At 47.8% G+C, this 16,453-nt stretch overlaps 1 protein-coding gene across 10 annotated transcripts in view; it reads left to right on the top strand.

The window, feature by feature from the left end:
* The first annotated feature begins 1,708 nt into the window (after positions 1-1,708).
* PITRM1 (pitrilysin metallopeptidase 1) overlaps positions 1,709-16,453 on the top strand; it is a 36,498-nt gene continuing 21,753 nt past the window's right edge. For 3 of the 10 annotated variants that reach the window (XM_025397654.1, XM_025397650.1, XM_025397649.1), the window contains exons 1-9: positions 1,709-1,977; positions 4,618-4,720; positions 7,974-8,080; positions 9,355-9,506; positions 10,216-10,330; positions 10,405-10,501; positions 11,859-12,019; positions 15,820-15,946; positions 16,214-16,302. In XM_025397654.1, the coding sequence (XP_025253439.1) occupies positions 1,922-1,977; positions 4,618-4,720; positions 7,974-8,080; positions 9,355-9,506; positions 10,216-10,330; positions 10,405-10,501; positions 11,859-12,019; positions 15,820-15,946; positions 16,214-16,302 (1,007 nt within the window). In that variant the 5' untranslated portion in view covers positions 1,709-1,921. Of the gene's footprint in view, positions 1,978-2,503; positions 2,533-4,614; positions 4,721-7,973; positions 8,081-9,354; positions 9,507-10,215; positions 10,331-10,404; positions 10,502-11,858; positions 12,020-15,819; positions 15,947-16,213; positions 16,303-16,453 lie in introns of those variants that run through there. The other 7 variants (XM_025397658.1, XM_025397657.1, XM_025397655.1 and 4 more) reach the window with 5 other exon arrangements.

Raw genomic sequence — 16,453 nt, 5'->3', positions numbered from 1 at the left:
ATCACGAGGTCAGGAGTTCGAGACCAGCCTGACCAACATGGTGAAACCCCGTCTCTACTAAAAATTAAAAAAAAAATACAAAAAAAAAAAAAAAAAGATTAGCTGGGCGTAGTGGTGGGCGCCTGTAATCCCAGTTACTCGGGAGGCTGAAGCGGGAGACTCGCTTGAACCTAGGAGGCTGAGGTTGCACTGAGCCAAGATTGCACCACTGCAATCCAGCCAGGGCGACAGAGTGAGACGCCGTCCCCCGCCCCCCAAAAAAATTGTGCCATGACCATGTTGGCCTCAAGTCATCGGGACCTCCTGGGTCATGGGCACGCCCTTAACCTTGGCAAAATTAACTTTCTGAATTGATTGAGACCTGACTCGGATATTTTGTGTGCGCACACCCAAATTCTCCCTAGAAGACAGGTGATGGGGCAGAGTGTGTTTCTGTCTGTCACTCCTATTATTGCCTTTGTTCTGGTTCCTTTGGGCTCTTCAATAAGGAGGTACGTGTTTACCTGCAGCCCAGAACCGACTGCCCTATGGAGAGTTTGGGGTAGACACGTTGTGACTTTTTCTCACAGTATTACCTTCCACATTCCTTCCAAAGCTTTAGCTTGTTCCAGCCGACTGCAGCCATCTACCCACCATTTATTTTTATTTTCTTTTTTTTTCAGAGCCCATTAGGAGACAGAGGGAGATTTAAGTCTGTATTTGCCATACAAGGGAAAAAAGAGGGAGGAGGTGAAGGGAGGAAGGAAGAGAGGCTCTGAGAAACCGAGAAGGTCAGACTTGCTGCGGACTTCCTCCAAGGCCTACCCCACCCTCTCCAAGCATGGCTAATCCCAGGGCCCCTTCTGGCCCACAATGCAGGGCCACCCACTCGTACGCGGGTCTCCTTCAGCCTCTCTGGGGGTTCCCAGAAGGGCCCTTGGGCACTTGGGCCATATCAGGGGGCTCAGGTGCATCTTCCTAGACACGACACGCAGAGGAACGCGGAGGCAGCAGCGGGGGCCACTGGCTCCCATGCAGGAACTCGGAGCTGTGCTTTACTGGGGGCCATCCGTGATACGTGTGACACCGTGGGGCCCTGGCCGTGGGACTGGCCATGAGGCCTTGAGACCTCATCCAAGAAGCCCCCCAGCCCCCAAGGTTCAGGCCTGGAGGGGCAGCAGGACGCCTTTGAAGCTCAGCTCAGCCCTACAAACAGGACTAAGGCCAGAGAGGACTACCAAGGTTCACCTGGCCCAGCTTCCAGCAGCCCCTGAGCAGGCCACTAGCCTCACCTGAGCAGCTCGGTCCATCACCAAGCCCCACCCTCTTCTGCCAGCCCTGCCCCGCCCCCACAAGGCCCCACCTCTCGCATGCAAGCCCCGCCCCCAAGGCCCTGCTCTCCTGCAAGCTCCTCTCCCACTAGGCTCCACTCCTCACCTGCAAAGAGCCACCCCTCACTAAGCTCCTCCCCTCACTTGCCCAGCCCCGCCCAACATAGCACGCCCTTCCAGGAGCCCCTCTTCTCACCCGCGCAGCCCCGCCCTTCACCAGGCTCCACTCTATCTGCATAGACACGCCTCTCTCCACGCCCCACTTCTCCCTTGCCCACTTCCCCCTCCTATCAACTGTCCACATCCTGCTGCTGGCCACACCCCGCCCCTTTCGGCAAGCCGGCCGCGCCCTTTTTACCCGTGACCACGCCCCTCGCCTTGCCCACCTCCTTCCGCATGTCGGCCCCGCCCCTCCCGCCTATCGCCCTCTGCACCGCCCTCCCGCCCGTCCCAGAGCAGTGGAGGCCCGCCCTTTTCATCTACAGCCTATCGCAGAGGACGTTGCCTTTCGCGGTGACCAATAGAAGTGGTGATCGTCACAGCAAGCCCCGCCCCACGCCCTACGTCGGGTTAAGTGGGGTCCCTCGCCAGCCCTGCGCTGGTCATACGCCATGTGGCGCTGCGGCGGGCGGAAGGGGCTGAGTGCGCTGAGGCGGCTGAGCGGCGGGTGAGACGCTGCGGTCGGCGGCTAGAAGTGCTCGGCGTGCTGGCTCCCGGGAGAGGAAGGTCCAGGGCGAGCCGGAGACGTAGGGGTCTGCGTCTTTGAACCCAGGGCTGGCAGCTCCCCGCACCGTGGGCGCCCCGCACCCCGAGCCCCTGCCGGGTCCTGTGCGCCGAGCCCTTCCTGGGGTTCCCGCATCCGAGGCCCGAGGACCCCGGAGCTCCTGCCCGCTTCCGGGGCGATGCCCCGGGCTGGGGGCCGGGCCTGCTCGTGGCGCTCCCGGCAGGGCCCTCCATTGGCGTGGGCTTTAATGGGGGTAGTAAATGGGGCCGGCAGTTGTGGTTCTCGCTGGTATCTTTGCTCCTAGTTCATTTTTGTTGGAGGCCGAGTCCTTAAGAGACCCGAGGCGCCCACAGCCCACTCTTAAAGTCCGGCTGTGTTCAGAGAACTGAAGCCTCCCGGAATTTAACTGTTTTGGTTTTTTAATGACTCAGTTTATGGGGGAAAAAAATGACGAAGCGGTTTAGTGTTCATGGTAATCCACGTGCCCGTATTTAATGTAACAGTTCAGCGCTGCCGGCCCAGGCCGGGGGGAGACACGGGGCGTCCGTGGCGTGAGTTTGGCAGCAGGTTACTGGAAAGTTCGGGGGAGACCCTGGCCTTACCGCTCAGGGGTTTCCTATCATGTCCTTGCTGATAAGTAACTTCTTAAAATGCTTCTCTGTCGCATAATTCTGAAATTTGCTAAATCAGTAAGCAAATGTTGACTATAGCATATCTTCCTAATATTGCCAGTGACTGAATAGGTGTTTTTTTTTCCCTGTACGTATCTTTAAAATATTTCGGTGGGATACATTAATGTAGAAAATCCCATAAGACATATAATACAATTTGAGAGAATAATGGGGGGGGGTGTGTGTGTGTGTGTGTGTGTGTGTGTGTGTGTGTGTGTTTTAAGAGACAGGATCTTGCTCTGTTGCCCAGGCTGGTTTTGAACTCCTGGGCTCAAGTGATCCCCCTCCTCAGCCTCTCACATTGCTGGGCTTACAGGTGTCAGCCATCTCATCCAGGTGAGACTAATTAGAAAATAAGTAGGTTGGCGCGGTGGCTCACACCGGTAACCGCAGCATGTTGAGAGGCCAAGGCGGGCGGACCGCTTGAGGTCAGGAGTTTAAGACCAGCCTGGCCAACATGGTGAAACCGCGTCCCTACTAAAAATACAGAAGTTAGCTGGGCGTGGTGGTGAGCACTTGTCCCAGCCACTCAGGAGGCTGAGGCAGGAGAATTGCTTGAACCCAGGAGGTGGAGGTTGCAGTGAGCCGAGATTGCACCACTGCACTCTAGCCTGGGCAACAGAGCAAGACTCTTGTCAAAAAAAAAAAAAAAGAAAGTGTCCCCATGACCAAGCCAAAGATTTCCCCTGACTGCTCATAACCCTCTCCCTCCCTCTTAGATGAGCACTGTCATGAGATAGAGAAATGTCCTTGCTTTTTAAAAATATTTTACCATCTCTATGCATTCTGACAATATCTTTTTACCTGTTTGATTAATACCTGTTTAGGATAATACTGTATCTTGTGTATCTTTTGTTTAACATTATGTGACCCGCATCTTTGTTACATCCAGTTGTAGGCCCTTTTATTGGTTAGTTTTTTTTTTAATTGAATGATTAGTCTGCAGTTTATCCATTTGCTGTCCTTACACCTCCAGGTGAGTTGAGTTTGGGACGGTCAGAGTTCGTGCTGACAATCTTGTCTGTGAGTGCTGGAGCAGCAGTGTAAGGTGTGGAGGATATAGACCAACAAGTGAATGGATTTCCAGTATTCAGATTTTCTTTTCTTTTTTTTTCTTTTTTTTTTTGACGCCCAGGCTGGAGTGTACTGGTGTGATCTCAGCCCACTGCAGCCTCTGCTTCCCGGGTTCACCGATTCTCCTGCCTCAGCCTCCCAAGTATCTGGGACTACAGGCACCCGCCACCACGCCTGGCTAATTTTTGTATTTTTAGTAGAGACTGGGTTTCACCATATTGGCCAGGCTGGTCTCGAACTCTTCGGCTTCCCAAAGTGCTGGGATTACAGGTGTTAGCCACCATGCCCTGCCTCTTCAGCTTTCTAAAGAATGCCAAGTGTTTTTCTAAAGTTGTTCCACTTTGTACTCCCTGTGGGACAGGTAGCAGTGTATGGAGCAGTATGAGAGCAGTATGAGTAGCAGTGTGTGAGAGTTCCTGGTAATATTAGGTTTTTTAAGTTTTCACCAATTCGGTAGGCATGTAATGGGATTTAACTGTAGTGTGAATTTCTTGCTATATTGTGAAGGCTTGTGAGGATTCTGTGAGGAAAAGAAACACTTTTGTTTAACAGTTTCTTAAGGGGAATTTAAACCATAATTGTATTATAGTTATTTTTGAACATGTATAAAGAAAAGGTTTCCAACACTGAAGCTTTAGTTAAGATAAAAGGTCATTAAAATGGGAAGGACCTTACCAGAAATTAGTCTTCTGGAATGTGCAAGATTTTGGAAGATGCAGTATTTAATTTTTTTCTAATTAATAATCTTTATCACATGAGAGTATTTTCACTGTGGCTGAATAATGTTAGCCAGATAATTTTCCTGCAGCTCATCTAACTTAGATAACTTTTAATCTAGGCATGCACACCACAGAGCGTGGCGATGGAACAGTGACCGGGCTTGTGAGAGGGCTCTACAGTATCAACTAGGAGACAAGATTCACGGATTCACCGTAAACCAGGTATGGGTCCTTCTCAGCACCTCCTCATAAATCCACATACATTGCAGGTGTGGCTTCTGGCATAGGTACGGGCCCTTCAGGGTGGAGACTAGCCTTGTCCTCGTGTCCCAAGGCCCTGGCCCAGCTCCTGTTGCATGATAGCTACTCGGCTGAACAGAGCTTGTGAGAGAAATGACCCCCGGTCCCTTCCTGGAATCCCGCGAAGCCTGATTCTTGTCAGATTTGAGAGAGTAACACTTCCAGCTGGGTCTCTGTCATCAGACACACTAGGGTTTCTGCAGCCAAACCTGATGATTCGCTGAGTGTGAGCATGAAGACTCAGTGCCCTGATCTGTTCGGTCAGGTTTTGCCATCAAATAGTTTGCTCTAAACTTCTGCAGAATCTTTCAGTTTTCTGAGACTTTTGGGTTTCAAAATTATAAAGAAGAAATTGTGGACTTATACTTACTTGGGTTTGTATTAAAATGGATTCATTTGTTTTTTGTTTTGTTATTTGCTTAAACCTTTTCCATTTTTTTTTTTTTTTAGCATAGTAACTAAAAATGACAACACTTCACATATTTGGCCAGCTGTTGGCTCTGTGCTATGCTTGATGTTGTAGCAAATGTAAAAGACAAACAGCTTACCGTCTAGAAAGACTGATGTGGCTGTGACTGGAGGCACATGGTGGACGCCATGGGGGGGCCAAGGACAAGGGCGGGAGCTGCTGCTGCTAGGAGGAGAGGGAAGAGCTCCTGGAGAGGGTGGTGTGAGAAAGCAGCTGCCTCTGGGCAGGGCTCCAGCAAGGGAGTTAGGGAAGTGACTAGGGGGTTCCAGTCAAGGTCCAGGCATGGGAGTCCTGACAACAGACTCAGTGCATTTGTGAAATCCTGCAAAGGCCGGGCAAAGAGACCTGGGTTTATAGTACTGGTGACTCTTAATAAGGGCCTCACCCAGAGTGGTAGATTCTTCTCCTTTATTTTTCAAATTTTATAGAAATGTACTTATTTTTGAGACTGGGACTCACCCTGTCGCCCAGGCTGGAGTGTGGTGGCGTGATCTTGGCTCACTGCAGCCTCGAACTTCTGGGCTCAAGCGATCCTCTCACCTCAGTCCCCCAAATAACTGGGACAAGGTGCCACCACGCCTGGCTCATTTTGTGTGTGTGTGTGTCTGTGTGTGTGTGTGTGTAGATGGAAACTTGCTTTGTTGTCTAGGCTGGTCTCAAACTCCTGGGTTCAAGTAATCCTCTTGTCTTGTGTATTAGTCTAATCTCACACTGCTATGAAGAAATACCCAAGACTGGGTAATTTATAAAGAATGAGCTAAAAAGTAAAGAGATTTAATTGACTCCCAGTTCTGCATGGCTGGGGAGGCCTCAGGAAACTTAAAGTCGTGGTGGAAGCACCTCTTCACAGGGTGGCAGGGAAGAGAATGACAAGTGAAGGGGGAAGCCCCTTATAAAACCGTCAGATCTCTTGAGAGCGCACTCACTGTCACGAGAATAACATGGGGGAATGTGATTCAATTACCTCCTACCAGGTCCCTCCCACAACATGTGGGGATTATGGGAACTACAATTCAAGATGAGATTTGGGTGGGGACGCAGCCAAACCATATCACCTTGGCTTTCCAAAGTGCTGGGATTAAAGGTGTGAGCCACTGTGTCCAGCCATAGAAACTTACAATAAGTCATGTTTCTTGTTTGAGAAATAGCTACCATGAGCGCTATTATTGTTAAAGCTATATATTATTAGAAAGCAGACATCTCACCATATCTGCTGATTTTAAATGCATTGATCGTCTGTTACAAAGTACGGTAAGCTTGGAAACAAGTAATTTAACAGCGGTAGGTGATGCAGGTCATAGTGGGCCGCTTATGCATGACTGTTGGATGGCAGGTTCCCTAGATTGGGCTGAGGAGACCCGAGGTCTCACCTCTGCCAGCGACTTGCTGTGCGCACTTGGTCAGGTGACTCATGGCACCTGGACAGAGGGGGTGGCAAGTGGTGTGGTGATCACAGGGACGTGGTATGTGATTGCGGGAGAGGGCCGGCTGGCATGAGTGAAAGAGAAGACAGTTTCTTTCATACCGAGAAGTATGGACACTTACCAGGAGGCTTACCTAAAGTAGGAGAAGACCTTCCACCCCGCTCAGAAGTGGGGAGTCTTTCAGCTTTTTTGGGGGCATTTCTAGCCTCCTGGCTCCTCCAGCTGTTCTGGAAGCCCCAGCTTTGTGCTTCCAGCTACCCCCGAGAATCCATCCCACACTAGGAGAAGCAAAGACTGATCCTGGAGCCTCTCCCACTGTCGCCAGCTAGCCCACTCCAGCATTTCCCCTCCCTGCAGGCCGGTTCTGCACACTACAGGAGATTATATGCACAGAAACAGGAGGCACACAGCCGATGTTGGAAGGGGTGCTGTGTTACTGAGGTGCAGTACACAAAAGCAGGGGGCACTCAGCAGACGTTGGAAAGGGTGCTATGTTACTTCGGTGCAGCTCAGTACCGTGGGAAGGGCAGACACCAGGGTGAATCCTGGCTCTGATTTGGGCAGCTTATGTCATCACCCTGAGCCTCAGTTTTTTCATCCGTAAATGAGGATGAGAATACCTCCCTCACAGAGTATATGTGACATGATTAGAAAATGCCTAGCCAAAAAAAAATTAAAAATTAAAAAATAAAAAAATAGAAAATACCTAGCCAGTAATAAGTACTCAAAATATATATATATATACACACACGCACATTCTCATCTGCCTTTTTTAGGTCTTACTTTCCTTGTTTGTAGGATAAGGGAGTTGGACAGGATGGTTCTGTTTTCTCCAGCTCTGAAATACTGGCTTCCCGGCATCATCTAATTTCAGGCAGAAAAGCCAGTTTTCTCAGTGTATCAAAGATCACCATTTCTTTTTTTTTTTTTTTTTTTTTTGAGATGGAGTCTCGCTCTGTCGCCCAGGCTGGAGTGCAATGGCCGGATCTTCGCTCACTGCAAGCTCCGCCTCCTGGGTTTACGCCATTCTCCTGCCTCAGCCTCCCGAGTAGCTGGGACTACAGGCGCCCGCCACCTCGCCCGGCTAGTTTTTTGTATTTTTAGTAGAGACGGGGTTTCACCGTGTTAGCCAGGGTGGTCTCCGTCTCCTGACCTCGTGATCCGCCCGTCTCGGCCTCCCAAAGTGCTGGGATTACAGGCTTGAGCCACCGCGCCCGGCCTCAAAGATCACCATTTCAAAGGCCGTTTTGTTTAACTGGTCGTGTTTTTCTGGTTAACTCAGGTGACATCTGTTCCTGAGCTGTTCCTGACAGCAGTGAAGCTCAGCCATGATGACACAGGAGCCAGGTATTTACACCTGGCCAGAGAAGACACGAATAATCTGTTCAGGTACGTGGTGCATTGTAAGAACATGGTCTTGAATGTTTTATTTAAATCAGGGATGTCCAATCTTTTGGCTTCCCTGTGCCACATTGGAAGAACAGCAACTGTCTCAGGCCACACATAAAATACACTAACACTAAGGACAGTTAATGAGCTAAAAATAATAAATAAATAAAGGACCGCAATGTTTTAAGAAAGTGTAGGAATTGTGTTGGGCCGCATTCCAAGCTGTCCTGAGCATGCGGACTGCAGGCTGTGGGTTAGACAAGCTTGATTTAAAGCACTGACTCTACATTACGTGGTTTAAAATATCATCTCACTAGTATTTTTATTGACAGAGCATCTTTTTTTTTTTTTTTTTTTTTGAGACGGAGTCTCGCTCTGTCACCCAGGCTAGAGGAGTGCAGTGGCCGGATCTCAGGTCACTGCTGAGCTCTGCCTCCTGGGTTTACGCCATTCTCCTGCCTCAGCCTCCCAAGTAGCTGGGACTACAGGTGCCTGCCACCTTGCCTGGCTAGTTTTTTGTATTTAGTAGAGACGGGGTTTCACTGTGTTAGCCAGGATGGTCTCGATCTCCTGACCTCGTGATCCGATCCGCCCGCCTCGGCCTCTCAAAGTGCTGGGATTACAGGCTTGAGCCACCATGCCCGGCCACATGACAGAGCATCTTGAAAAATAAGGAGGCCGGGCGCGGTGGCTCAAGCCTGTAATCCCAGCACTTTGGGAGGCCGAGTCGGGCGGATCACGAGGTCACAGGATCGAGACCATCCTGGCTAACACGGTGAAACCCCGTCTCTACTAAAAAATACAAAAAACTAGCCGGGCGAGGTGGCGGGCGCCTGTAGTCCCAGCTACTCAGGAGGCTGAGGCAGGAGAATGGCGTGAATCCGGGAGGCGGAGCTTGCAGTGAGCTGAGATCCGGCCACTGCACTCCAGCCTGGGCGACAGAGCAAGACTCCGTCTCAAAAAAAAAAAAAAAAAAAAAAGAAAAATAAGGAGAAACTTACACGGACTTACAATCTCATCAAAATACAATTTTATAGTCTGAATCAGTGATTTACATTAGAGTTGGGAAACCCTGTATCAGAGTATTGTAGTGTCAGAATGATGATTTCTAGTAGCCTGAGGTGATGATGCGTCTGGGAACTGTGTCCGCAGCACTAAGATGAACGTTTTGCATTCTAGTCATTCTCCTTCCTCAGTGTTCCGTTCCTCCCCCTTCCCTGGCCTTCCGTTCCTTGTTCCTCCCCTTCCCTAGCATGTTGTTCCTTCTTCCCTAGCGTACAGTTCCGCACCACTCCCATGGACAGTACCGGTGTTCCTCACATTCTTGAGCATACCGTCCTTTGTGGGTCTCAGAAATATCCGTGCAGAGACCCTTTCTTCAAAATGTTGAACCGGTCCCTCTCCACATTCATGAACGCCTTCACAGGTAAGACCAGCATCCTGAACGGAAACCGCGTTTGGGTTTGCCAGGCACACCTACTGGAATTCAGTTAGTTTCTGAGAAGGGATGAGAGGAGTGGGCAATTAATGTTCTAGAATAATTTTTACCCCTCTCTAGTTGAAGGACGTTAGAAATTTCATCCTTCAGGAAAGCCACATGGTAGCGAGATTATAAAAACTAGTGTTTTAATAAAAGGTATGTGAACTTTTCCCAGAAAGGTTGAAAACAATTTTCTCTTGGGGATATCGCTACAATGCCAGGCCTCCAGAGTTACCAGTAACGTTGATGTTTGACTTTTAGTAAGACTGACGCTAGTGGAGAGGGTGACAATGAACAGTGCACTCTGTAAAGGAGTGGCATCAAATAGCAGGTTAAATCCACGCTCTTACAGAATGAGGTCATCTTTGTAGACGTGTGAAAGTCTCTGGAGACACTTGAGAGAGTTTAGGTGTTCGCTGAAGAAAGCCCTGGTGCCCGTGGAGTGCAGATCCTGAGCCGGGATGGGAAAGCCGTCCCTCGGGGTGATGAGCTGGGACAGCGGCTGAGGTCGGGGGCTAGAGCATGGAGCCACTGCCTCATCTCAAGAATAGCTACAACTTACTGTCCTAGGACAAAGGGGAAATGAGGCTTGAGATTCAATAATTTTAGTAGAAATCTGTTATATTTTACAATTTCACTTTTCATTTGTACCCAGCTAGTGATTATACTCTGTATCCATTTTCCACACAAAATCCCAAGGACTTTCAGAATCTCCTCTCAGTGTATTTGGACGCCACCTTTTTCCCATGTTTACGCGAGCTGGATTTCTGGTAAGTCATGAGTGATTAGTTGATACAGACTTTAGTATTTGAGTCACTGTCAGTTTATAATTATTTGTCCTCAGGCAGGAAGGATGGCGGCTGGAACATGAGAATCCTAGCGACCCCCAGACGCCCTTGGTCTTTAAAGGAGTCGTCTTTAATGAGATGAAGGGAGCGTTTGTAAGTTTTCTTCCTTTTTAATGTTGTGTTCAGCTTACCTTACCCATGTACAGTACCATGATACAGACACATCTGGAAGGTGGTTGATTTTTATTTAATATTCTCATTATAGGTGACATGTTCTTGAATTAGCTGGGTCAGTGCTGTGAGCAGAAGCCAGGGGGTAGCGGGGCCAGGCTGCTGTCTCAGACCATGTCTCAGACCATGTCTGGCGACCCCCGTGTATGATCTGCAGCGAGAGAAAAGCTCTTTTCATACCACTATCAACACATTGTCTTTTTCACTCATTCTTGCCCAAGTACATGGTGTACTTTCTAGAGGCTGCGTGGCGAGGTGTGTGACACGCAGCGAGCTGCATACAGAGCAGATGGGGGAGTCCAGCTTCAGCTCTGAGCCAGACACTACAGAGGTTTGCAAAAAAGGCAACACAGCCTCACTCTAAGTAGTCCGTTTTTCACTTTGTTATGAGAAATATTTTTCAAACATTTATATTAACATGTAATGATGGCTTACCTTAATGCATAAGTATTTTTTAAATGTCTCAGCTTTAATTTAGAATATAGAAAAATTATATAAACACATACAGGCACCTACACAGGCAAAAAGGCCCACATAATCAAAAGCTGCTTGGGTCCTCATTAAAACCCATTTATGCCTAGTGTTCCATTATTGGAATCCTAAGCTTGTGGGAGTTATTTATATCCTACAGCTCAAGGTCATTGCCAAGGTCTGAATTTTTACAAAAAAAATTGCAACCTCAGGCATAAATGGGTTAATTTTTCAGAGTGTAAAGGAGTCTTGAGACCATTTTGGATTAAGAGCAGCTGTCCTGGGCCCCTGTCGTCATGTCCCCTTGTGACTTTGACAACCTGCCTGTGCTGGTGTCCCTGAGGCTCGTGGGTGGCCTGCTCTCTGATTCCCGTAGCCCCCCTCAGCTGGTGAACTATTTCTTACCTTTTCATTCTCAATTTGGTGGTCTTTTCTTCCAAGGAGTCTTCTTAAAACTCAAGTTAAGGTGAGAGCTTCTCCCCACTTCCCTCCTGGCTGGTGGGCAGACCTGGTGATCCCTCCGATTTACAGCCCTCGGCTATGCGTTTGTTGCAACACACATCAAAAAGTCCATTGTTCTCAGTCCTTGGGTCCTGTGCATGGGTGATGAGTGATTGAATACGGTGTTAAACAATGGCTGCAGGGGTGTCTTTTTTTTTTTTTTTAACCATTAGAACAGTTTTATTTGCAAAGTATTACAGGCATATGCACCAGAATGTGATCAATTGCGTATATTGTAAGTAATGTAGCATGTGTGTATTATTTTACATGTATATATTCTTATTTATTATTTATTTCACGTTTCAAGACAGACAATGAGAGGATATTCTCCCAGCACCTTCAAAACAGACTTCTTCCTGACCACACATACTCAGTGGTCTCCGGGGGTGACCCACTGTGCATCCCGGAGCTTACGTGGGAGCAGCTTAAGCAATTTCATGCCACTCACTATCACCCAAGCAATGCTAGGTAATATTTTGTTGGAAGAGTTTGATGGTGGATTGTGAAAAGTTGACTTGTTTGTGTTCTTCCAATTTCATGACATGGCGTCTCTCACATGTAGCAATGCTTAAGAAACATCTAAGTGTAGGTAAGATTCTTGGCCTAAGTGTGCCTATCTTACTTGGACATTGATTTTGGACATTTACAATGATAGCCTTCAGTGGGCTCAGCATGGTGGTTACGAACATGGCATTTAGAGCCCCCTAGAGGAGGGTCCTGACCCCCCAGCTTCTTGCCTCACATCCAGCTTTGTTGCGTATAGAGTGGGGGTGCATGGATGGTGCCCACCCCGACCCAGGGTGTGCGAAGCTTCGAGCCTCTCCTTGGCACGGAGAAGTGCTCTTCCGATAGTGGATGCAGTCACAGAACCTTCATCACATCCGCACTTTCTGATACATCACTTGTTTCTTATGTCACTCATATAAGGTCATTATAGTAATAATATAGTTATATGTATTATATAAAACACTAATAATTTACATATAAAATGCTAATGTAAAAACATATTTGCAAGGTTTATGTAAAAAGAATTATGAAAACTTTCAAGCATACAGAAAAGTAGACTAGGATAATGAGCCCCTAAACACTTATTCATGTAATAGATATCCTTTTCCTTGTGAAGTTTTTGGAAGTAAATGATAAATTGTCATCATTTACCCCTAAATATTTGAATTTGTGACCATAAAACAGGATTTTTTCTTACATGAGCTAATGCCATTTTCAGTTTAAAACATACCTTCATAAAACTGCCTATTTCTTATTCCATATTCAAATTTTCTAGTTGGCCCCAAAGTGTGTGTTGCACAGAGTCCCACAGATCACACCTGGTCGGCCCGGGTCTCTCCTGGGCACCCTCTCGGACGGCAGAGGAGTGTGCAGGCCGGGTTTCCTCCGGGCGCTCTCACTTTCCAGGTGTCCTGGCTGTTCCTGTGTGGTGTTGGGTGCCATGTTCCTGTGTTTCCTGAGAACTGGAACTTAGATCCAAAGCCTTAGTTTGAGTCAGGCTGTGCCTTTTTATTTATTTATTTTTTTTGGAGACGGAGTCTCGCTCTGTCACCCAGGCTGGAGTGCAGTGGCCGGATCTCTGCTCACTGCAAGCTCCGCCTCCCGGGTTCACGCCATTCTCCTGGCTCAGCCTCCCGAGTAGCTGGGACTACAGGCGCTCGCCACCTCACCCGGCTAGTTTTTTGTACTTTTTAGTAGAGACGGGGTTTCACCGTGTTAGCCAGGATGGTCTCGATCTCCTGACCTTGTGATCCGCCCGTCTCGGCCTCCCAAAGTGCTAGGATTACAGGCTTGAGCCACCGCGCCCGGCCGGCTGTGCCTTTTTAAGCAGAGTCCCTCGTGGGGAGCTCTGCATAGATGGCCACATCCTACCATCGTGTGAGGCCTGCTTGCCTCCACCCGGGGGGTCTCACGCCAGCGGGGTGCATGCTGAGAGTTGGCCACTGTCTTGTGAAGATCTGCTTTCTCCCTTCAGCCACAGACCATCTGGTGCACTTGAGTTTCTGGTGTCCTGTGATAATGAATTCCTCATCAACCTATTAATGGTTTTCATATTCATTGAGGATTATTGCCTGAATCATTTATTAGAGTTTGTGAAGTTTTCAAATTCTGTAATTCTTCATTCGTTTGCTGGACTTCTTCAAAGAAGAGCTCCACATCAGCTGGGGCTGTCGGGTTATCTTGAAATATGGTTCTGTGGAAAAGGCAGGGGCGGCTGCTCTCCCTGGGAAGTCAGTTTGAGGAGGAGGGGTGGTGCGGGAACTACCTCTATGGCCGGATCTCAGCTCACTGCAAGCTCCGCCTCCCGGGTTTAGCCATTCTCCTGTCTCAGCCTCCCCGAGTAGCTGGGACTACAGGCACCCGCCACTTCGCCCGGCTAGTGTTTTATATTTTTTAGTAGAGATGGGGTTTCACCGTGTTAGCCAGGGTGGTCTCGATCTCCTGACCTCGTGATCCGCCCGTCTCGGCCTCCCAAAGTGCTGGGATTACAGGCCTGAGCCACCGGGCCCGGCCTTTTTTTTTTTTTTTTTTTAAAAGACAGGGTCTGGTTCTGTCCCCCAGGCTGGACTACAATGGCATGGTCTTAGCTTACTGCAGCCTCAGCCTCCTGAGTAGCTGGGACTACAGGTGCACACCACCATGCCCAGCTAGTGCTTATATTTTTTTGTAGAGAGAGTCTCACCGTGGTGCCCAGGCTGGTCTCGATCTCCTGAGTTCAAACAGTTTACCCACCTTGACCTCCAAAGTGCTGGGATTACAGGCGTGAGCCACTGCGCCCAACATGGAGAAGAGAGTTCTTTCTTTTCTTCTTTTTTTCCCCCCAGTCATCTTTGTTTTGTTTTTTAGTACCACTGTGACCTCACAAATATTTCTCTATGTGTGTATATTTGAGACTATGTGATCATACGGAATTTATTTATTTTTATGCCCACATTTGCCACAGCTGTTGGCCTGTTTTGGTCTCACTTCTTTGATTTCTATGCCCCCACCCCCACCTCCCTAACGCATGCACAGCCAGGCCCTCCCTGCTCCAGAGGCTCAACTGTTTCCCAGGGAGCTCTGATTTCTGTGGCTAGTGGGGAAGGGCCTTTGGAGAGTAGCATCTGGACACTAGGGTTGGTGATTGCTCCTGGATTCTCTCAACCCCGAGAGTGTAAAATTTGTTTCTAAATTCTAGAATGAGAAATTTCTGAAGGTTCTTTAAGATACTAGTTCCCCAAACCTTAACCATAACTCAGGCAACATAGTAAAGAAAAAGATAAATTCTGTCATTGTAACCTTTTTCCTCTGGTTGAATAAATGTGTTATCTTTATTAACATGTATAACCTTGAACTTGTTGCCAAAAATTTTTTTTTGCCAAAAGTTTTGTGAAATTGTCAGTTGGATTACTCTATTACTGTACCTAGGGTTATAAAGTATTTTAACAAATACCTCATTTGGTTTTTGTCACATCTCTAGATGAAGTTTAAAATGAAAGATCAATTTTTGGCTAGGTGTGGTGGCTCATGACTACAAATCCAGGCACCTTGGGAGGCCAAGATGGGAGGATTGCTTGAGGCCAGGAGTTTGAGACCAGCATGGGTAACAGTGAGAACCCATCTCTAAAACTTACAAATTAGCTGGCTGGGCGTGGTAGCTCATGCCTGTTTGAGAGGCCGAGGCGGGGAGATCACCTGAGGTCGAGAGTTTGAGACCAGCCTAACCAACGTGGTGAAACCCTATCTCTACTAAAAATACAAAAATTAGCTGGACGTGGTGGTGGGCACCTGTAATCCCAACTACTTGGGAGGCTGAGGCAGGAGAATTGTTTAAACCCAGGAGGTGGAGGTTGCAGTGAGCTGAGATTGCATCATTGCACTCCAGCTACTCAGGAGGCAGAGGCAGGAGGATTGCTTGAGGCCAGGAGCTTGAGGCTGCAGTGAGCTGTGATGGTGCCACTGCATTCCAGCGGTTGCCTGAAGCCAGGAATAGCACCATGCCCTGTGATGAATATTGAATTTATAAATTAGGCACAGTGAGAGGTTAACAACAACAATAATTAAAAAAAAAATTATAACAGTGTACTGTAATAAGTTACGTGAATTTTGGTCTCTCGAAGTTCCGTGATATTTTTGGACCTTAGTTGAGTAAAGGTGACTGAAACCGAAAGGCGAGACCTTGGGTAAGGGGCACTCCTGTGTACTGTGTTTCAGTGAAAAAGACAGCACTTGATCTCACATCTTAACTAAAACAGACTAATTATATTCCCTTAAAATTTTAGGTTCTTCACATATGGTAATTTTCCATTAGAACAGCATCTGAAACAAATTCATGAGGAAGCACTGAGCAAATTCCAGAAAATCGAACCAAGCACCACGGTGCCATCTCAGACACCCTGGGACAAGCCTGTGAGTGCCCCACCGTGTTTGTGTCCTGCCTGGTAAATATGTTGACATGAGGACTTGGACTGGGTGTTCATGATGGGATTTCAGAGGCTGTCATGGTCGGTACAGAGTATGGGAGATCTTTTCAAACCAAAAGAATGGTTATTTGTTTGAAAAGAAAGTTAACTTAGCGGAAAGCATGTTTCGGTCCATTTTGTGTATCCACATAACGTAGAGTCATTAACAACTGTCAGACACTATGCCTACTCACAAGGTCACGTCATTTTACAGAGGGAATTCCAGATAACATGTGGCCCGGATTCATTTGCTACAGATCCCTGTAAACAAACAACCGTCAGCGTTAGCTTCCTCTTACCGGAGTGAGTATATGCTGTCAAAGCTCATACAAGACAAAAACATGAGGAAAATATTCTTATTAGAAGGTTCAGAAGTGAGTTCTACAATTGAATGTAAATTAATAATTAATACACAGTTAGGATTCAGGGGTTAAGTGGATTTTAGGAAAAGAGA

The sequence above is a fragment of the Theropithecus gelada genome, chromosome 9 (assembly GCF_003255815.1).
Source record: "Theropithecus gelada isolate Dixy chromosome 9, Tgel_1.0, whole genome shotgun sequence".
NCBI classification, from domain to species: domain Eukaryota; kingdom Metazoa; phylum Chordata; class Mammalia; order Primates; family Cercopithecidae; genus Theropithecus; species Theropithecus gelada.
Note: the sequence above shows the minus strand (reverse complement) of the source record. Positions and strands in the feature narration are given on the sequence as shown.